At 42.5% G+C, this 22,932-nt stretch overlaps 1 protein-coding gene across 1 annotated transcript in view; it reads left to right on the forward strand.

The window, feature by feature from the left end:
* grin3bb (glutamate receptor, ionotropic, N-methyl-D-aspartate 3Bb) overlaps positions 1-22,932 on the forward strand; it is a 65,564-nt gene that overhangs the window by 38,307 nt on the left and 4,325 nt on the right. Inside the window, exons 2-5 of the mRNA XM_085398124.1 lie at positions 3,039-3,679; positions 13,196-14,288; positions 16,437-16,582; positions 20,044-20,159. Coding sequence (XP_085254250.1) covers positions 3,039-3,679; positions 13,196-14,288; positions 16,437-16,582; positions 20,044-20,159 — 1,996 coding nt within the window. The remainder of the gene's footprint in view (positions 1-3,038; positions 3,680-13,195; positions 14,289-16,436; positions 16,583-20,043; positions 20,160-22,932) is intronic.

The raw sequence follows: 22,932 nt of genomic DNA on the forward strand, positions 1-22,932 counted from the left end.
CTCATCTGTGTTTCCTGTCAGGAGATGATCTCAGGTTTCACTCTGTAAATCAGAGAGGGTAGGTTTGTTCTTCTCGCAGTTCTCCTGTAGGATGACAAGTTATCATCCAAACGGCTGGTCAGAAATGCCGGGATGGCCTCATTTAAGTCTGCAGGGAGCCGACAGCCTGACGGCTCCAAAATAACAAACAGACCTCAGAGTTAACACTTCAGCTTCACCAGCACCTGCACTGCCTGGAGAAAGGTGGAGAAGCTGCAGAGAGCTGCAGCTCCGTGCTGAAAAATACCACTTGTATCCAGGTGAGTCAGAAACACTGAGAATATGTCCACACTAAACGTTTTCGTTTGAAAACGTATCGTTTTCTCTCAGTTTTGACCTTCAGTCCACCCTGAGATGGAGTTTTTGGTCATGGAAAACGGAGGTGTTTGAAAACGCTCTCCAAAGCGGATACATTTGGTTTTTGCGTCACAGTGTGGACTGTGAACCTGGAGCTTTTCGAAAACAATGATGCATTTTAGTCATATGATGCAGTCATGTGACCAACTAAACTAAGATAGTGGAGAGCATTATACAGCAGTTGTTTTGTTTGGTCTCAATTTTGACAGTCCTATTGTCAGTCCATTTAAAAAACGTGGTTCTTTTCCTCGACATTTTGCCGCAACGTTTCTAAGAGGCAGAAAGTAAATAAACCGCAGACAGAAATGAGGCAGGCCGAATTGTCTTACGTTTCACGCATGCACAATACAGCAATGTAAGTGTTTTCTGTCGTTTCAGTGTGGATGAACAACTGTTCGGAAACAAAAAAACCCTGAAAACTATAGTGCGGACGCGGAGTGTTTTTAGACAAAAACGTTGTTTTGAATTTTATCTGGATTAGTGTAGACGTAGTCTGAAACACACTCGGCCAGTGTTAAGGTGTTTGAATACATTTATTTAGCACCTGGAGCTCAGCGTCAGGATCTCATTGGTGGTTGATGTCTCATGAGTTTTTCATGGTGCACCTGCAGGCTCAGCAGAAGATCAAAACTCGGGTCCAGGTTTATCCCAGATACGTTTGATCCCAGGCGAATGTCGTGGACAAATGTCTGAGTTAGAGGCGATGACGTTTATATTTAGTGTTTTTATTAAGTGTTCTTTCTCATATTGTGGTTTCTGTACTGAGATCACAAAATGTTCATGAAAGGAAGAACATCTGACATCCTGACAACCTCTGAAATGAAGAAGCGAGCAGCATTCTGCTCAGAGTGATCTAAGTTTAAATCACAGCCTGTTTGTGCGCACACTGCAGATCAGTGTGTGTGTGTTTCATTGTTCCTCCATCACACACATCCAGTGGTCCAGTGGTTAAATCTGTGCAGCTGCGATTAACATCACACAGACTCACAAACACGAAAAACACTACACAGTGTGTTTCACACACACACACACACACACACACACACACACACACACACACACACACACACACACACACACACACACACACACACACACACACAGAAACGTTTCCAGATGCAGTTGAGAGGATTGACAATTTGATCCCATCAGGAACGGGAAATGACCCTTTGTTCCGAGGATTACGAGTTCATGTTTTAAAAATTCAAGCGTCACGGCCCTTTTGCTTCCATCTGTGATTTCCTGCATTTCCCATGATGCCCTAGGACAGGTAGACCCTGTAGGGCTGCTTTTATTCTGGGAGTGAAACGAGTAAAATCAGCTGCTTTTTTGTTTCTCCTCAGGAAACGTTTCATGCTGCAGTCCGCACAAAACTTTCTGGAGCTCAGGAACTTGCATATTCACTGGGCTCTTCATCATCATCATCATCATCATCATCATCATCATCTTCCTGAGCAAACTGCTTTTGTCTCCTTCTCCTCTTCATCCTCCTCTTGATTTCAGGTGTCTCAACTCAGATTTAACCCAATTATTCTGCTGTGATCTCATGGCTCTGAAGCGAGGATCGTCTCTGATCTGTGACGTCGTGTGACTGTGTGCGTGGCCACAGTCCTCAAACTTAAACATTCTTAAAATGAACTCTTCGTGGTCCTTTGAAACTGCTGAGAGTAAAAACAGGAAATGACATCACAGTGTACCCAGAAACCTTATCTGTTCAAAACCAAACATTGTCCTGACTTCAGGTGACCTCAGGTGACCTCATGCTGCTGCGTATTTGGAGGTGAACTGCAGTAAAGCGAGGTGTCGACCTGACGGCCAATCCAACGTTTCTGTTCTCGCAGGTCTGACACTTCAAATCCTTAAAGCTCCGCCTGTCAGTGCATCGTCACAGTGACGGACAGAGGACGTGTCCTGCATCACCGTAGCAACAGAGAGTGCAGCATCTCTTTGATCTGCCTCCAGCTGTCTGATGGTTTCAAGCATCAGCGGCTGCAGGTGATAAACTGATCACCTGCAGCCGCACCTGAGCTGAGACATCAGCAGCTTTGAGGTGAGTGCCTGGCTCAAAGGTCACAGCAGGACTGATTATCATACCTGAACACACCTGCAGGGAGGTCTTCATGTTACAGTGTGAACACCCGGCAATGTGGTGTAAACAACAAAAACAAACGCACACGCTGAAGTAACACTCGGGTCTTGTGGAAACATGTGAAGTGGCCACAGAGGAATCAAAAGGTGGAGCTGGAAATGAGCAGCACAGGTGCCCTCCTCCGTTAGTTTGCTTCAACCCACAGGAAGCTGTTTTAAATGAATGTATGTTCTGCTGTATGTTTTGTGTGTCATGTATAAACTTTTGTGAGGACTTCGTAGGAATCGGTTCACAGTTTTCATGTCACTAACAATCTGTTCACACTTCAGAAATAAAAGCATATCAGATTTTTTTTTCCAAGACCAACTGAACATGTAAACCAGAGTCTGTTCTTTGATGTTCTCCTCTGATGGTTTGAAACAGGAAGCTGTTTCTTGGTGGTTTTGTGTGGGTTTGTGGAGCGTTGCTCTTTAGTAACAGATTTAACTTCCAGACACGAACAGGACTGACTGATCTGATTGATATTCTCCTTTCTAAAACTGTTCTCCTCCAGAACCAGTTCCACCTGCAGATGGTGACGGGTGTTCCAGAGTCCGGTCTGTCTGATTTGCTGCTGACTGTTCTGCAGCGGTCCGGTTGGCGGGAGGGGACCGCCGTGCTGTGTCGGGGCTGGGAGGAGGCTCGGGGTCTTCTGCAGCTCCTAGACCATCACAGCAGTGCATCGTGGGAGGGCGGCAGGAGGGTCACCTGGCACCTGCGAGCCCTGCTGAACCTGACGCAGTTGGCTCACGATGACACACAGATCCACGACTTCCTGTCTCGACACTTCCGGCAGAACCAAGCCTCACCAGCCTCAGTGCTGCTGTTCGGGGCCGACCCGCAGTGCGCAGCGGCTGTGCTGCGCAGCGCCCAGGACCTGGGCCTGACGTTACCCATGGTACACTGGGTGCTGGGTCAGCCGCTCAGCCCCGACGTGCTGCACACCATCGGGCTGCCGCTTGGCCTACTGGCCTACGGTGAGGTGGAACGGAAACCGCTTGACTACTACGTTAGAGACGCCCTGCAGCTCATCACCAGGGCTGTTGCTGCGGCGACTGCGGTGAGGCCAGACCTGGCTCTGATCCAGAACACGATGAACTGCTACGACAAACCCAACAAGCACGAGCTGCTGACCTCAGGACAGTACCTGTCCAGGTAAGAGGACACTTTAGTCTCTCAGTTTAGATATCATCACAGAATTGGTTTCACCTTTCTCGATTTGATGTTTTCATAGCTATTTAAGCAAGGACAAAAAACATCACAACCCAAAGAAAAGATTTTACTCTCCCAGTGTTCTTAGAGCTGTGGATTCACAGGGAGGACCAGGTGGACTTCATCTTAGAGCACACCTGAAGCTGAAGACTTACAGTAAGGTAGTCACATGGAGCAGGCCTGATCATTTAGAGCTTTGACTCTTCATACTTAATACAGTTTTATGTAAATCTGTTTCAAAAAAAGCACAGAAGAAATCATTTTTCATCAGTCTGTGCCTCAGTCTGCCATGCTGATGGTTTAGAAGTTTCCCTTACGGAGACAAAATAATTTTATTTAATTATCAAGTTAATTAAAAAACATTGAGTAACACTTTATAATACGACCCAAGCCCTGAAAAGCAAAGTGTGCTTAAGATGCAAGATGGGGAAATATTGTTTTTCTCCAAAATAACCAAGAAATTATGCAGTACTTAAAATTAACTACAGTATAGTTTGTCTCTACTGTACTGTAAAATGCAATTGCATTGAAGTTCCATCAATTGCATTGAAATGCATTCAAATTCCATTAATTACAGAGGAATTACAATCTTATTAAAAGCCCCATTGGACTCCTGGACCCCTATTTATCAATTATTGGTGATAAATTACCTTTAACCTTCTGGAACGTGACTGAACTATGAAGCAAGCACTGCTGAAACAAAGGAGGCTGTCACAAACACAGCAGCTGAGCTCGTTTGGAGGCAGAGCCGATAAGAAGGAAACTGTAACAGGATTAAAGCCTCTGCAGAGGTAGGCGTCAATATGCAGACTGTACAGAGAGGCTCGAATGCAGCCGAAGATCGTCCCAGATTCAGCATTTGAGATAAAACACAGCTCTCATCGACAGACCAGTGTCACCCTTCTGTGTGTCTCATGTTTGAAGCTGCTCTGACTGAAAGGAACGGATACATCACTCTGTTCTCAGAATTAAACATGAATTCTTCTCATAATTAGAAAGTAGTGCAGCAATTAATGTTTATGGTAGATTTAATGAGTTATTTCAGCTTTACTGTCAGCACTGAGATTCAGCTCCAGCAACTGTTTGATGGAAAAACCAGGTGAATTTGATTACACCATCCACACCTGCAGGCAGGAGGAGTTTATATTAATACTGCCTTATATTCATATATACAGTACGTGTGTTGGAAATAAACATGTTGGATCTAGCTGTTATTTATGAGGAAGTTTATTACAGTTCACACTCTCTAACCTCCAGCAGCCTCAGAAGAATAATGTGTTGATGGAAACCAAAATGTTTCTTTCATGGGGATCATTGATGTATTTGAACCAGTTGCTGCCATTAACCAAAGGTGTGTTTCTGAACATGAGATCCAAAGTGGTGCCAGCATTTCTCATTACTCTGAGAGACTTTGAAGGTGCAGTCAGACATTCTTTAAGATATATTTATGAGTAAAGTATTTCTCTATTAAATAGATTAATGTGTAACTTCCAAAAAACTGATAAGTTTAGCTATCAGTAACCTAACACATAGACTTATGATTAATCTATTAAATATGCACACGAGCAGTTGCCAGTTTGCGAAATCCGCCATGTTCCACCATATTTGAATCCTTGGCTGGGAAGGACATCTTCCGTCTGCCTAATGGTTTTGCACATAGGTGACAAGAGACCGGCCACATACATACTAAGCCAAAGGCGGAGGAGAGGAGAAATTACATGCGTTCATGTGTGAATGAGGAACATTTAAATTACTTTCTGCGCCTTCAGACTCAAGATATAAAGCATCATACCTGTGCTATCATCGAAGGAGAAAGAAACAAAAATATGAAGGAACGAGACAACCAGAGGTAGTTGTTAGGTTGATTTTGATAATAGTTGTCTATATTGTACTTAAATTTGTAAACCTTGTTTCAAACTGTATGTTTAGATATTCTTCTGGTCTCCTCCCCCACATGTAGAATGGTGGGGGAGGCTATAGTGTTTAACTGCAGACACATCCTATGTGAAGGTTCTGTTTTCTTATTTAGTAAACTTCCTCCCCTTTATGGCCTCACCTATGCCTGTGTATGGTGGACCGTTAAAGGGATTACACCATATACAGGGTGAGGAAAGATGACACTTTGTGATCAGCAGGAAGACACACATACACACACACAGTGCCTTAGTTTTATGACGCACCACAGGGGGGATCGGATCCTTGCGCTTCATGTTAAAAACCGGTTGAGCTTTACAATGCCACTATTCATTCACTCTCACACACTGGTGGAGGAAAGCTGCAGTTGTAGCCACAGCTGCCCTGGGACAGACTGACAGAAGCGAGGCTGCCATATCGCGTCATCGGCCCCTCTGGCCAACACCAGTAGGCGGTAGGGTAAAGTGTCTTGCCCAAGGACACAACAACCAGGACAGAGAGAGCAGGGGGATCGAACCGGCAACCCTCCGGTTACAGATGAGCTTCCCAACCCCCTGAACCACGGTTGCCCCACAAACTAGGACTGCTCAATTAATCGAATTTTAATCTCGATTACGATCTGGGCTTTCAACGATCATTAAAAATGACTGAGCCGATTATTAGCCCCTCCCTCGTGCTTTACTCTTGCGCTGCTCCGTGTGGCAAATCGAGCGCACCTCCCTGCATTTCGAACACGTGTCACAACAATTAAGAGCAGCGGTCTCCAACCTTTTTTGCGCCACGGACCGGTTTATGCCCGACAATATTTTCATGGACCGGCCTTTAAGGTGTCGCGGATAAATACAACAAAATAAAACTAGTACCGGTACCGAAAAAAATAAAATTTATTCATAACACACGTGAAAAGACCAAGGAAAACCGAGTAAACGATAAAAACGATAACAAAATAACGCTGAAAACCGATAAAAACCCTGAAAACTATACATTTCACACCTGAGCCTCAACTTTTGTGGCCCGGTACCAAACGACTCACGGACCGGTACCGGTCCGAGGCCCGGGGGTTGGGGACCGCTGATTAAGAGGACCCGAGGGAAGCTCGGAAAGCTAAGCAGAAGTTATTTGGAGAGGAGAGTGACTGCCGTTGGTTGAAAAGAGAGGTAAAAAAAAAACTTCAGTGGTGTGGAAACATTATGGTTCACGGAGTCAGACGTGGATCAAGTAGACATAGTGTGTAAACTTTGCTACGGTGTTGTAGCTGCACCACAGAGCAACACCGTAGCAAAGTTTACTAAACATAGATGTTTACATTTTTCATTTATTTTTTATATTGCAAACATTTGCACTGTTATCAGTATTTGCACACTATTTTATATTATTTTTTGACAATCTTTAAAGTCATTATTCAATACATTGTTATTGTTAAATAAATATCGTCAAATAATCGAGATCTCAATTTCAGTGAAAATAATCGTGATTATCATTTTTGCCATAATCGAGCAGCCCTACCACAAACTGTGATTTTGTTTGTGAGAGTGTCTCATGATAATGACGTAAGCATGTGCACCGCTTGTGGTAACAGACGTGTGCAGATCAACAATGGATAATATATAGAGTGCGGGACAGAGTATCACCATGCAGCGTTTAAAGCGTGGAAGTACTGACCTTACTTTGAGTTCGATTCTGTAAAAAGTGACAAAAACATTAGCGTCCGCTGTTCACTGCGTGGGAAGAAAACTTCTTTTTACAGTGAAAAAAAACCCCTAAACTTCTGAGCAAGTACCTAGCACGCTGCCATGGGAATGTGAAACCCCCGGATCCTCCCACTGACATGACCGCTGTGGCACCGGGCAAACCTCCGCCTGCTCCACTCCTGCTAAACAGGTGAAAAAAAAGGCGACAGGACTCAGTGCTGCTGAGTCTTTGATTTGATTTATTTTCTGTTGTGTTTTACTTGCATCTATTTGAAAGACTGAGTGTAAACACAAAAAAATATTTTATTTTATGTGCTGGAATGTGCAGAAAATAGGTTTAAATGTTAAACAAATTTCTTTAAGTCAAAAACTGTGGCATAGAATTTAATTTTTGCTTGATGCAATGTGCATAAAGTTAAAAAATTAAAACTAATAAATCCAGTTTTAAAAAGAGACTTTTTCATTTGATTACATTTTATATGATGGATTATGCAGAAAAAGTAGAATTGGGCTGAAAGGTCTATCACTTTATTACCTATTCAGGTTGTAAATCATGTTTTTAAAAAGTAACTAAGTAACTAATTACTTTTGAAAATGGAGAATTAATCAGAAATTAGTTACAAATAAATTTTTTCAAGTAACATAGTAACCTTAGTAAAATCTCATCCTCTTCCTCCTCACATTAAGCTTCATCTCCTGAAATGAAGTCAGGGCTGCATACGAAAATGTCGATAAACAAGTTCATTTCTGACTCATATCGGACTCCTTTTGTTTAATCAAGAGTTTGATCAAGAGTAAATCAAGGTATACAGTGTTCATTTCTTTTGTCTCCATGTTGGGCGAGTGCTGACTATTGGTATATGTGTGCATGAGGGCAGGAATGCATGTTTGTGTCTGTGTGTGCCTGTTTGTCTATGTCTATGTGTCAGGTCGGGTCTTAGACTCCACGTCTCTGGGAACATCTCAGGCCCCCAGGTGCGGGGGCCTATCTCCCCCCACCACATTCCCTGCTGGTGGCTGATGCCTTCAGCCATCGGTGTATTGGTGGTTCTTGGTGTTTGGGTGCTCAGGTATGCACTGACTCACTCCTGGTGGCTGCTTGACGGGGCCTGGTGCACGTGGCTCGGTCGGTCTCCTTCCGGAGGGTGGGGGGCTCTCTGACCTCGGGCCTTTGGGCCCGGGGCTCTGCCCACTCTGGTGCAACTGGCTGCCGGCAGAGCCCGCGGACACGTCACCGCAGTCACCTGTAGCTTCTGCACCGCAGCTGCTGGGTGACCCCCTGTATGGGGCTCTCCTCAGCTCTTTCCAGGAGGATGGTGCGGCTGCCCCTCCGGTAGTCCTCCTTGGGCCTCTAGATGTCTGGGGCCTGGATCTCCTCCATGCCTACTTCATGTCCTGGGGGGCAGGGCTATGGCTCCCCACACTCTCTATCACATACAGTAGGTGTCAAACTCTGGCCCACGGGCCATATTTGGCCCGCAGCCTAACTACATACGAAGCCATACCAAATTATTATTAGAGCTGGCCTACTGGTATTATACAGCTAATATATATATTGTTTAGTATTAAACTTTGCTTGTTCCATATTCAGTTTTTCAGAAAAACTTGTTTGAGTCCATAAGAAGAGATTCATTCTTAAATCTGGAGGAAGATTTGTTTTTCAATAAATATTAATGTTAGCCTGCGAACTTGTTCCAGTTTTTAATTTTGGCCCACTGTGTATTTGAGTTTGACACCCCTGCTCTATCAGATAGTTACATGGAGAAATCTTTTGAATACAAGCGTGCTCACAGACGTGTTCACAGACACACATTATAACTTCCTTGGCTCCTGCTTCAAAGCATACCGTGCGTTGTCGGTCTTGCGTGCTGCTCAGTAACATTCAATATTTATTATTTAGTATTACTTATATTTGTCTTATCTAGGTTGTTGCTGTAGTCTCCATTGTTCTCTTTTGCTTGTTTTCTTTCTTTTTTTTTCTTCCAGCAGGTGATTCAGTGGACTTCTTAATGTCTTTTCTCATTGTCCCTCTTCCCCTCTGTTTTTCTTTCCCCTCTCCTTTTCTTGAACTTCTCTAAGTCTACGTCTTTCCCTTTCCTATCCCTCAATCATGTGTTTGTCAAAACCTAAAAGCAAAAATAAATAAATAAATAAAAGAAAATTAATAATAATAATAATAATAATAATAATAATAATAATAATAATAATAATAATAATAATAAAGATCTAGTGGACCAATAATGATCCACTTGGAAAAATAAATCCGTTGGGCATTTTATTTGGCCTTGAGACAATAATTCTGATTGCTACAGTGCTGAGCTGGACAGGCAAAAAAAAAAGTAAATCAAGGCAAATGCTTCTCATCCAGTATTGGCAGCTGAGGTAAACAGCCTTCCACAGATAGGAAGTCTGATGCATTTGAACTGGGAGGGGTAAGAAAAAAAACTCAGTTGACTGGAATCAATCACCCTCTTACAATGCTGTGATTGCAGCCATTTCCTAACTCTCTGTGAATGGTACTCATGGTCTTTGATCAGTGGTTGCTGATCAGTGGTTATGACATGTCATTCAGTGGGCTAGTTACAGTCATAACATAAATGTACTATTTATAAGGTTGGGCACACCTGTAGTCAGCCGAGACTGAAGAAGCCACTTGGATGATGATGAATCGTTTCTCCTGCTGAAAACACTACGTCCAGATGAACAACATCAACTTTTTTGGGATTTTCTTACCTGGATGATTGGGCACTTTTATGTTATTTTTTTCTTATTTAAAAGCTGAGCTTCATTAATGTTTGTTCAATCTTCTAATGGTGTCCTCCTAGATTCAAAGCCAGCAGAAGCAGCTCTGGGTTCAGTTGTCTGATCATTTCCCTTTGTCTGCTGGAGTTTTATTCTAACATTGAACGTGAGATGGAGATGCTGTTTCTCCTCTGTCAGCATCATGAAGGCAGCTGTTTGTGGGGTCAAGAAGTGAATGATTAGCTTTTATGTTAAACATCTGGACATGTTTAAAGATGTGTTTTCTGTTCAGATTAACTTTATCTGTTACTTCTTCACAGGACACAATAATATGAGATCTTCAGTCTTTCTTTAGATGTCCAAAGTTTAGATGCAGAATCTGATAAACTGGATTCCTCATATTTGACTGAGTCAGAGAAATCAGTTCTTTAAGTGAATCCTGCATTAAAACAGGTTAACATGTTAAACATATCATCAGTCTGCCTTAGTTTTCAGTTATAAACATGTGAACACAGATAATTTTACAGTTTATGACCACAAGAGTTGGTGTGCAAAAATGAAATGAATACTTTTTTAAATTATAGAACAAAAAAAGTAAAAACAGACACTGACTCTACTATGAGAATATCAGTTCCTAAAAGGTGTGAAAGCGAAAATTTGTCAAATACCAAAACCAACAGTTGCACACGAGCTGCAGGAAACTCTGAAAGCTGCATCAAATACTGTGGTGTACATGAAACAGAGCTGCAAGTTTTAGAAGGATAAAAGGTTTAGCTGCTGCACCGGGATTCCTCACAAAGGCAGATCAAACACATTCACAGTAAATTAAATTATACTTGACTGAGATAAAACCAGAGCAGACAGATTATCGGCTGCAGGAGAAGAAAAGGTAAAATGTGAAGTGAAACATTTAATGTTAGAATCATCAAACATGAGGATCTAAGAACACTTAAACTTTGTTCAGGTTGTTTAAGGTTAAAGACTTCAAGACTGCATATCTGCTCACATCTGTCACAGAGAGCTCTGTCAATGAAACTCCACATTAACTTAACCTTTTACAGCTTTCACAGAAAACTTAAATGCCCCAAAGACATGAGAATAAACACAGGACAATTTACAAATTAAAAACCATCTCTGACACAAACATCACGTTATTGTCATGGTTCTGGGTCATTTTGGCCCAGCGGTTTAAGTTTCCTGTGCTTTTTGTCATTTTCTGCATTGTGTTAAGGATTATTCTAGGTTTCCTACGTTATTCTGTTCAGTATTCCCCCTGTGTTGTTGCCTTCTGTTTCTCCACCTGGGTGTCTGCATTTATATGGTTGTGTGAGTTCTTGTGCCATCATGTTTTCCCCAGCCTGTCATGCTCCTCATGTTCTCTCTCCCTCTCCGGTCTACATCTCTGTGTATTTCCTGTTTTACTTTGATAGTCTCTGTCTGTGTCCATCATGTTGTGTTTGCTCTTCCCCTGTCTCATTATTATCACGATTCGTGTCAGCTGTGTTCCCTGTGTGCTCCTACGTTCCTTGTTAGTTTTCTGTGTATTTATGTCAGAGTCTCCCTCAGTCCCTCATGCTGTCCGTTCCCTTGTGTGCCTCTCTGTGCGTTTAATTTATATTTTCCCAGTATAGTTTTGTATCATTTTCCCTTGAGTCAGCAATAAAGCTGCATTTTGAGTTCACCCAGGTGTGTTGAGAGCAGTGTTGGTCAAGTTACTTGAAAAAAGTAATCAGTAACTAATTACTTACCCAACAAAGTAATCCCGTTACTTTACTGATTACTTGTTTTAAGTAATTAGTTACTTTTTAAAAACATGATTTACAACATGAATAGGTAATAAAGTGATAGACCTTTCATCCCAATTCTACTTTTTCTGCATAATCCATCATATAAAATGTAATCAAATGAAAAAGTCTCTTTTTAAAACTGGTTTTATTAGTTTTAATCTTTTAACTTTATGCATCAAGCCTATATTTAATTATATGAAATATTCTCTGACTGGAAGAAATTTGTTTAACATTTAAACCTATTTTCTGCACATTCCAGCACATAAAATAAAATATTTTTTTGTGTTTACACTCAGTCTTTCAAATAGATGCAAGTAAAACACAACAGAAAATAAATAAAATCAAAGACTCAGCTGTCCTGTTGCTCTATTTTCACCTGTATAGCAGGAGAGGGGCAGGCGGAGGGAGGTTTGCCCTGGTGCAGATGTGTCGCAGCGGTCAGTGGAAGGATCTGGGAGTTTCTCTGTGAATTTCCCATTCTGTGGCAGCCTACTCTCGGTGCTTGCTCGGAAGTTTAGGGGGTTTTTTTCGCTGTAAAAAGAAGTTTTCTTCCCAGGCAGTGAACAGCGGACGCTAATGTTTTTGTCACTTTTTACGGAATCGAACTCAAAGTAAGGTCAGTACTTCCACGCTTTAAATGCTGCACGGTCGTACTCTCTCCCGCACACGTCATATTATCCATTGTTGATCTGCACACAGCTGTTGCCACGAACGTCGCACTTGCGTACGTCATTGTCATGAGACACTCTTGCAAAAAAGTCACGGTTTTAGTAACGCAGTAACGCAGCGTGCTAACAGGAAAGTAAGAGTAATCTAATTACTTTTTTTGCAATAGTAATCCCTTACTTTACTCATTACTTGAAAAAGTAATCGGATTACAGTAACGCGTTACTGCCCGTCTCTGGTTAAGAGTCCTGCATTTCGGGTCCAATCTCCTGCCTACCATACAGCGATTCATGAGTTACATTATCTGTAGAACCAAAAAACTTCTTCATGATCGGTGGAAACATAGCGTCTGCGATCATATTGACCAATCAGAGCTGGAAACACATCAGGGTCATCTGTGTATTAAAAATTTAGTTTTTATGGTTAAAGTTAGACGGGGTCAAGCGTTGATCCCGGTGGGAAAGTAATTTTTTATTAAGAGACCATGTTTGAAAAGTATACATCATATTTATTTATTAGCCTATTGACTGATAATTTTGTGATCCATTTTCTTCTGCTCTCAGTTAAAAACTGATAATTCAGTAGACAATGATCCAATAGCACTGCTCACAAGCCCTGCCCCCACTCACATGCAACCCGCTTTTTTTTTTCTGCTGCAGGTTTTTGTCAAACACATCTTTCTCTGGACTCACCGGTCCCGTCCGAGTCCACCAGAATTGGTCTGAGGTTATTACTCTGCAACGATTCCATATCTGGAGTCTGCGGCGGGACGCACTGGGTCAACCCACCTGGGTGACAGTAGGCAGCTGGGAGGATGGCTCGCTCCAGGTGGAGGACCAGCAAGTGTGGCAAGGACCCAAGCCTCACCACAGGATGGATGGGATGGGTGGGAGGACCAGGGGCCGGTGGAGAGCAGGGTTGCCGGTGGCAGGGAGTCGGGTCCGGGTGGTAACCCTGGTGGAACATCCCTTCGTGTTCACGCGGGACGTGGACGACGAGGGCAGCTGCCCGGCTGGTCAATTCTGCCTGGATGCTGCCGCTAACAGCTCAGAGACCCTGGAGAGATACTTCAGGGAAGTGGCAGTTGGGAACAGCAGCTCGCTGCCCAGAGACTACACCAAGTGCTGCTATGGCTATTGTATAGACCTGCTGGAGAAGCTGGCTGAGGACCTAGGCTTTGAGTTTGACCTTTACATCGTCGGAGACGGAAAGTATGGAGCTTGGAAGGGACGGCGCTGGACCGGGCTGGTGGGAGATCTCCTGAATGGTCTGGCAGACATGGCTGTCACCTCATTTAGCATAAATTCTGCCCGTAGCCGGGTGATCGACTTCACTTCGCCCTTCTTCTCCACCAGCCTGGGCATCCTGGTGCGCAGTAAGGACACAGCAGCCCCCATCGGGGCCTTCATGTGGCCCCTGCACTGGTCCATGTGGGTGGGCATCTTCCTGGCGCTGCACATCACTGCACTTTTCCTCACGCTCTACGAGTGGAAGAGTCCTTATGGGATGACACCTCATGGGCGCAACCGGGTGAGGGTATTCTCTTACTCATCGGCTCTCAACCTGTGCTACGCCATCCTGTTCGGGCGCACCGTCTCCTCTAAGACCCCAAAGTGCTGGACAGGCCGCTTCCTGATGAACTTGTGGGCCATCTTCTGTCTGCTGGTGCTGTCCAGCTACACCGCCAACCTTGCTGCTGTCATGGTGGGAGAGAAGAGCTTTGAGGAGGTCTCAGGGATCCATGATGCCAAGGTGAGACCGTAAGGTTAGATTATTTTGTCATGGTTCTGCTGTCAGTGTCAGGATCTTCAGCTGGTCTCCAATCACACGTAGAGCAAGGAGAGTGCAAACAGGACATCCTGAGGGACTAAAACATTTCTGAAGCATCCCTTTGGTTCAGCATATAGGGCTCATACTGGAGATTAGCATCCTGCATCATTATAATAATGTTGGTCAAGGACCAGTTAAATTTTCAGCCAAGTTGGGCAAGAACAACTTGAACCTTCAGTTATCATTAGCCAGGAAGTTAGCAAATGCTCTTAAAAACTATCACTAGCAAAATTTGGCTAACATGAAACCTAACTTGACAATATATTTATTATATTGTATGAATTAATTAAGTGAAGATAAACCTTTATTAGTCCCACACATAGGAATTTTTTTTAAACTAAAAATAAAACTAAAATTAAAAAAACACTTGAAACACTTACCATTTATTGAAGAAATTTTTACAGTTTTATATAAACAAAGGGGTTTTTGACTTTTACCTCCAAATTATGACATCACATTGTAATTGGTCAGTTGCAATGGTGATCCTGGAACAACAATAATATGAAGATGCAGGAAAAACACTAACAGGGGATATAAGCTACACCGCATAAGATCTCACACAGAGGCCCAGGTCTTACTTGGAGCCTGGTGTTCACACAGCAGGCGACTAAACTCGACCATTTCTCACCTCTAACCATGCCCGGTCTGACACCATCAGTTTCACACTCACACACACAAAATTTGCGGTCACACGGTGAGTTTGAGATACTTGAACTCCTCCACTTGTGGCAGGAACTCATCCCCGACCCGGAGTGGGCACTCCACCCTTTTCCGGCTGAGAACCATGGCCTCAGATTTGGAGGTGCTGATCCTCATTCCCGCTGCTCGGGGTCTTGTTCGCGAGTGATGGGAGAAGGGAGCCGGAGATCGACAGACGGATTGGGGCTGCAGCTGCAGTAATGCGGACGCTGCACCGGTCCGTCGTGGTGAAGAGGGAGCTGAGTGTAAAAGCGAAGCTCTCAATTTACCGGTCGATCTACGTCCCTACCCTCACCTATGGCCACGAGCTGTGGGTAGTGACCGAAAGAACGAGATCGCGGATACAAGCGGCAGAAATGAGCTTCCTCCGAAGGGTGGCTGGCCTCTCCCTTAGAGATAGGGTGAGAGGTTCGGCCATCCGGGAGGGGCTCAGAGTAGAGCAGCTGCTGCTCCACATCGAAAGGAGCCAGCTGAGGTGGTTCGGGCATCTGACAAGGATGCCCCCTGGGCGCCTCCTGGGTGAGGTGTTCCAGGCATGTCCCACCGGGAGGAGGCCCCGGGGCAGACCCAGGACACGCTGGAGAGATTATATCTCTCGGCTGGCCTGGGAACGCCTTGGTATTCCCCCGGATAAGCTGGAGGAGGTGGCTGGGGAGAGGGAGGTCTGGGCCTCTTTGCTTAGGCTGCTGCCCCCGCGACCCGGCCCCGGACAAAGCGGATGAAGATGGATGGATGGATGGACGGTGAGTTTGAAGTGAGACGACCACGAGTGTTTTTCCTGTGAAACATTTTTCAGTCTCATGATAAAGGCAATGTGGTGCTGCTGGTTCAGGCGAGGTCAGATCTGTGTTTGTGAACTCTCTGCAGACTCTTTTCACTCTGTGCTCTCCATCCTGAAACAATTACAGATTAAATTTGCTCTGTGGATCACCTGCCTTGTCATAATTACACTTTTAATTCAGCGGCTGATTGAAGCATGAAGCACGCCTCTCAGTGTTTGCACAGCCGGCACTGCTGGGAGCTCAGGGAGCTTTAATTGGACGTCCATCTGTGTGTGATTAGCTTTTTATTTTATATGTGAAGCCCTGCAGCTTTCTGGGTGCCGCCTATCCTCATAGTGTATCAAGAGGCTGTGAAGGAAATTTCTGGATGTAATCTATAAAATAAAGCATGACTAAGAAGAAACATGAAACTGAATGTGAGCGTGAGTGGCCAGAGTGGCCCTTTACTGTGCAGCTTTGTGGGGTGTTTCAGGTCAAATGTGTTCACAGATGTTTCATGTGTTTCAGCTGAATATGCAGCATCCGCTGTTTCCTCTGTTTGTGTGTCCTTCATTCTTGTCCTCTTCCTCCTCTTTGTTGGTGTGTGCAGCTGCATCATCCGTCACAGGGTTTTCGTTTTGGGACAGTGAGGGAAAGCAGTGCGGAGGATTACATGAAGAAGAGTTTTCCAGAAATGCACGAATACATGAGACGCTTCAACGAGCCGACCACACCTGAAGGAGTTGCCACCCTCAAGTAAGAGAGCAACATTCAGCCGCAGGTTATGCTCTGATTCTCTTGGTTCTAACAGAGAAACCAGACTCAGTTCAGTTTTTCTAATTTTATTTATGGCCAAACACAAACAACTCCATTGGAAGAAATCTCTGAATCAAGGAATCATTCAACAGGAATCAAGAAGGGGTTGAGAGGAGATGGAAGAGAGCAAGGGGAGACAGAAAGCGTAGAGGTGTAATGCAGAGAGTTGTATGAACTGAGAGTGATGAAAGTGAGTGAAGAAGAAACAGACATATCCTGGTCAAAAATGACTCCAAGGTTCCTCAGAGTGTTACTGGAGGCCAGAGTAAGCATCTGGTTAGATACCATATTTCTAAGATTTTCAGGGCTGAGTACAATAGCCTCAGTTTTATCTGAATTAAGAAGCAGAAAATTAAAGGTCACCCGGGTCTTTATGTCTTTCAGACATTTCTGCAGTTTAACCAATTGGTGTGTGCTATCTGGCTGCATGGATAGATAAAGTTGTGTGTCATCTGCATAGCAGTGAAAATGTATGCTATGCCTTCTGATGATGCTGCCTAAGGGAAGCATGTATAATGTAAACAGAATTGGTCCTAGCACTGAACTCTGTGGAACTCCATAATTAACCTTAGTATGTGAAGAGGACTCTCTATTTACATGAACAAATGGCTATCTGTTCATATCAATCTATTCGATAGATATGATCCAAACCACTGCAGCAATTCATCAAGTAACCAGTTTCAAATTTCCCACGTGTGGGACTAATAAAGGTTATCTTATCTTATCTTAAGTAATTGAAATAATTGGATTAAAAAAATTCTGGACATGAATTCATTGCTTTGATGCTTCGTTTAATGCATGGCTCTGTAGCTCACCAATGTGTTAAAAAATGTAAACGCAAGTGTTTCACCCACATTTGTGACTGAAAAACAGAATTGAAATACAAATGTATTTAGAAGCAGCATATGAATATAAAGCCTGGCCCATGCAGCCCCCAGTTTTAAGCAGAAACACTGATAACACAACAGCAGCAGTGACTCTGGTACAGTTTGTTTCCATCCACTGCTGTTTGTTTTACACAGAGAAAAATCTGGAGTAAGTCTCCAGAAGTTGTATTAAAATATGCAGATGAACTGGTTAAATTATACAGCTTAATGAAGGCTGATGGCACCATCCCTATTTTACATGGAAGCTGCAGCAGGAAATGCATCCAGTCCGGAGCTGAAGTGTGTGGGGGGTATGGGGTGTACTAGACCTTATGAATATCAAGGCTTTTGTTTTCAGATTAAGAGTGAAATAATATGAAATAATGTGTTAAAAAAACTTCATTAATATTTAAAAATATGAAAATAAAAACTTTTTTCACAATCTAATTAAAATGTACATGGGCCAGTACTCTTAGCCAATAATCTGAGGGACACTGAATTATTAATATCAATTAATGTATATACCATCATAACATCTGTTTTCAGCAGCACAAAACCTTGCCTCCTATAAATGTCAGAAAACCTTCCAATGGTTTAATGATGGTATAAACAGATGTTATATACCATCATAACATCTGTTTTCAGCAGCACAAAACCTTGCCTCCTATAAATGTCAGAAAACCTTCCAAGAACACAAAGTAAAGGTATTTTTTAGTTTAGATTGCATATATATCTTATTTTAAAATGGAAACCATTGAGCAGCTCAATTCTGACAGATTCTGAAAGACAGACATCGTCTCTTTTTATGGAACATCCTCTGATGATTTATAAACGAACAGGATTTTCTTGTGTTTTTATTTAGGCTCAAATCAGTTTGATGTTTGAAGGCTCACAGTGACGTGAACTAATAACTCTCCCCAAATGCGTTACACCAAAAGTAAGAAGCCTTTTTTGTAAAATGTAATGGGTAGATAGTACAGATATTTGTTTAAAATTTTAGGGAGTAAAAGTAAAAAGAAGTAAGAAAAAAAACTACTTGAGTAAAGTACAGACACCTAAAACTTCTACTGACGTTTAGTAACAAAGTATTTGTACTTCGTCACTTACCACCTCTCAGCTGCAGCACTAATTCAACCCCTGCAGCACAGTATCTGTAATACCTACAGCATGCTCTAATCCAGTGGTTCCCAAACTTTTTTTGCTAGCCCCCCCCCCCCTTGTTTTACAAGAAAATCTCCCACACCCCCACCACAAACACATCCTCCAACCACACACACCCATAACGACAAAGGTATGTGCCTTTTTTCACGTGACACTGTGCGCCACATTATTGTTTACATGAGATGAATTTCTACAATGGCGGATAAAGACAAAATACTGTTACTGTTAATCTGACTATCTGCAGTTTTTACACGCTTACAAATACACACGCAGTTACTGTTCCTCCATTTAGAAAGCCTGAGGCGTCATGGTGTAATTATTTTATGTGTAGTTGTTTTTTTCCTGTGTAATAATATTCAACATTGCTATCAATACATTTTTCAAAAAATGCCTCTCTGTGCAAAATGGGTTCAACTGTGGGATACTGTGATTTGGACAGGGAGGGGAAATTGTGGCAGAATCAGCCTGATGTTTTTTGTATCCCACTGTAACTTTACTGTATAAAGAGCTAACATCTCCAAAACGTCAGGAGTAGTTAGTCATTATAAGAAGTGTTTGTGAACTAAAAATCACGAATATGGCATACTTTTTGTCCGTGATTTGGGCAACCCAGCGCGAGCTCCCGACGCAGGGGAAACAAATTCTGTCGGGGAGACCTACTTTGGCACTTATGCAGGTGAAGCCAAAGGCAAGATGTGCTTCATCATATTTTCTAGTATTTGGCTTGGAAGGAAGTTGGTTTGGAAACATATTTGGCTAAGTTTCATCTTCTGCTTTGCATTTGTGTGGGAGCCCTGTCAAAAACCTGTCCAAAATGCTAAGTGTCCAAGCATTCTTCTTCTTTCTTTTTTTTCTCATACCGCGCCCCTCCTGCAATGGCGCCCCCCACTTTGGGAACCTCTGCTCTAATGTTCTAATAGGATATTATGGTCAACAGTATCGAACGCTGCACTGAGGTCTAGCAGGACAAGCACAGACATGAGTCACTGTCAGAGGCCATAAGAAGATCATTTGTAACCTTCACTAAAGCTGTTTCTGTGCTGTGATGGTCTCTGAAACCTGACTGAAACTCTTTAACCAAGCCATTCCTCTGCAGATGATCTTTAAGCTGTTTGACAACTACTGAAAGGAAGGTTAAAGATCGGCTTATAAGTAGCTAAGAACGCTGGGTCAAGATACGATTTAATTACTGATACTGTGGTATGTAGGTGATTGATGAAGATAGGCCGATCATAATTAAAACTGAACATCCCAGCACAGTAGAGGCTCGGACTGGAAACACGTCAGAAGAAAACAGGAAGACATGACGTGCATCATTGTCTGTGTGTGTGGTTTTGGAGTTTTCCGTAGTAACAGTGTGGCTCTGTGTTGAAGGACAGATCCTCCTCAGCTCGATGCCTTCATCATGGACAAAGCTCTGTTGGATTACGAAGTCTCCATCGATGCCGACTGCAAACTGGCGACAGTCGGGAAACCGTTTGCCATCGAAGGTAAGCAAGCAATACTGCTGGTGTTCCGTCTGTGTTTCGGTCAGGTCAAAGTGTACATTTGCTGTTTCTGTTTAGGTGACTTCCTGTCAGTGTTTTCTTTTAATTGGACTAATCAGAGGAGAGGAGCAAAGTTGTGTGATAGTTTAGCGATTTAAAGATCAGCTGGTGAATCAGTCAAACAACCTTGACATACTGAGGGGTGTAAACATCATAGTTCAGAAGTTCAGAAAACAAGCCAGCACTATGAAACTCGTCAGGTGACCTGAAGCTTCAGATAACAAGAAACAGAAAAACTGATCTGAGTCTGAAGCCAAATTGTCGAGTCATTGTAGAGAAAGATGAATGCTTCACTGTTGGTGCTCTGATACAGCATCACTATTATCAAAATGGCGACTAACAGAAAAAAGGTGACATGAAATCGTTCCATCCATGGAGTGAAGCTGAAGTTTACGTGATCCCTCAACACACACAATAAAAACAGTTTTAATAAATAATGGAAATAAAGAGTCCACAGCTGTTAGTTTCATCTGTTTCTCACTTTCATAGTTTCAGGTTTACATTTACTGAGGGTCTGCACCAGTCCTGCGTCACTGTTCTTTTTTTTTTTAGCTGTTTGGACAAACTGAATCTGCAGATTTGACAAAAGGCACGGAAGATGGGTGGGTGTACGTGAGGGACCAAGCAGCCAAGGCATAGAGGACACAGGAAAAAATATATTCAAAATTGGTTTTCTTTATTTTAACCCTCAAAAAAACGTTTAAAAAAATTCAAAAATATAATTAGAGGGCCCATAAAAGAGGTCAACTAAATATAACTCTATAAAATGTAATTTCCAGAACCTTAACAAAGTGGACACAACTTAACTCACAAACTGACCTCATTACAAGACACAAGAGGGTAGCTTTTATAGTGGTTTAGCCAAACCATTTACACACAATAGGAAGGAAACAAAAACAAACACTAATACTAACTAAGCACAGAATAACATAAGTAAACCTAAAACATCCCTGTTTCTGTTAAGAACATTGTTGGTCCTGCTGAGCAGGCATTTTGTTTTCAAAGTCTTTAGCCACGCCTTTTGCCCAGACAGGAAACAGCTACTGCCCCACACCAGGTAACTCAAAGAAAGAAAAACATAATTAATATAACAGAAAACATTTTTAGAAAAACCACACAATGCTATTATGTGCATGCTTTGTAATATCAGTGTTATGTTTAGGTAAAATGATTAATGAATCATATTAGTGAAGTGGCTGCAAACCAAATAAATAAAGTGAACGAATGGAATTGTTTTACCCATATGTGGCTGATGCCATCACAGTGTAGGACCAGATTTAGATGGAGAAGAAGACCAATGTAGAGTGTGGAGCAGGGAAATTATTTTACTGCTATTGTTAAATAATTGTCATCATTACCATTGCATTAATAATATAATCTGGAGTTTATATTGCATTCAGGGGTTGAACAGTGTGTGTCTTTCAGAAAGGCTAAAAGTAACAGGACAGGAAACAGGCTTGGAGAGTTTTGCAGAAGTGAAAGTTATTTTGAGCAGCAGGCTAAGACGAGGCTTTAACAATGTAACAGATAGCTTTAAGAAGGCCTTAAGCAGTTATGACTATTTTATACACAATGCATATCTGTGCTTATTAAAGAGTTGGAGCTCGGTCAATTAATTGGGGGTTGGAAGCTTTGTTCGGCGCGATGTCCGGACAATCTATTGTGCAAGTGACTTGGAGCCATAGAAGGAATTGCAATACATGCTTACAAAACACTTATATATCAGGTTATTTTATATTAAGGTTTTAAGTAGAAGTTCTTGGTTAAAACATTTATTTAGTAGAAGACATACATATAGTCTCAGTGAGCCTCTGGTCTGGTGAAAGGTCAGAAGTGCAACAGGTGAATTGAGAAAGAGCATGTGAGGTCAACATACACACACACACATGAGTTAGATTTATTTAGAGGAGAGATTAGTCATGTCTCGGCAAGAAAGAGGAACAATTCACTTTAAGACAAGAACGGAAAGTACCAGCCATGAAAATAGAAGATGATCTTCTGGGTTAAAAGCCATTGTGGTGTTGATCTGATCTATGTATAAAATGTATCTGTGACGCATGAAGGGGCGTCAGTAAATCAAACCCTGATGCTATAAAATATCTGTTCATGCTTTGATTAAGTCGGAGATCACTTGCTGTCGGCGTACAGAGTGTTCTTCCCACACGTGTGTAGTCATTAAAATCATTGTTTGACCAAGACCTTCTGGACCATGGGTGGTTTGTACTCTCCTTCCTCAATTTTGAACCTTAACAAGAGGCAGGCCTACAAACCAAAGCTGACAGGAAATTATGTAGATCAGCACAGTGACTCGTCTCTATGAGGTCAAACATTGGGTTGAAACGTGAATAAAGTTTAAATTTGAATATGAGCAGTAAAAGTTTCCCGCTCTGACCTTCAGGTGAACCATAATTAAGATTTTCTTTTAGTTTAATTAGACTTCGCGTCATCCTCCAGAATAATTACTGCTTAGACCTCTTAATTAACAGGTCCGTGGTTTTCTCTCCTGATTTATTCGACTTCCTGTTCTTGGCTCAGACATCCGTCTGCTCACTCCACACAAACAGACATGAACAATGCCTGATGTTGCTGTTTGTATTGTTCACCTTTCTGATGTTTTTTCTTCCTCTCAGAGCCTCTGAGGTTCAGCTTTCTGTAATATGAGCCTGATCGCCTGTTATTGATTGTTGTTGACAGTTTCTTTGTTTGTTGTTTGTGT

This window comes from Rhamphochromis longiceps, linkage group LG23, assembly GCF_057381845.1.
Source record: "Rhamphochromis longiceps isolate RC_006_pf linkage group LG23, R_longiceps_female_GT1.1, whole genome shotgun sequence".
NCBI lineage: Eukaryota > Metazoa > Chordata > Actinopteri > Cichliformes > Cichlidae > Rhamphochromis > Rhamphochromis longiceps.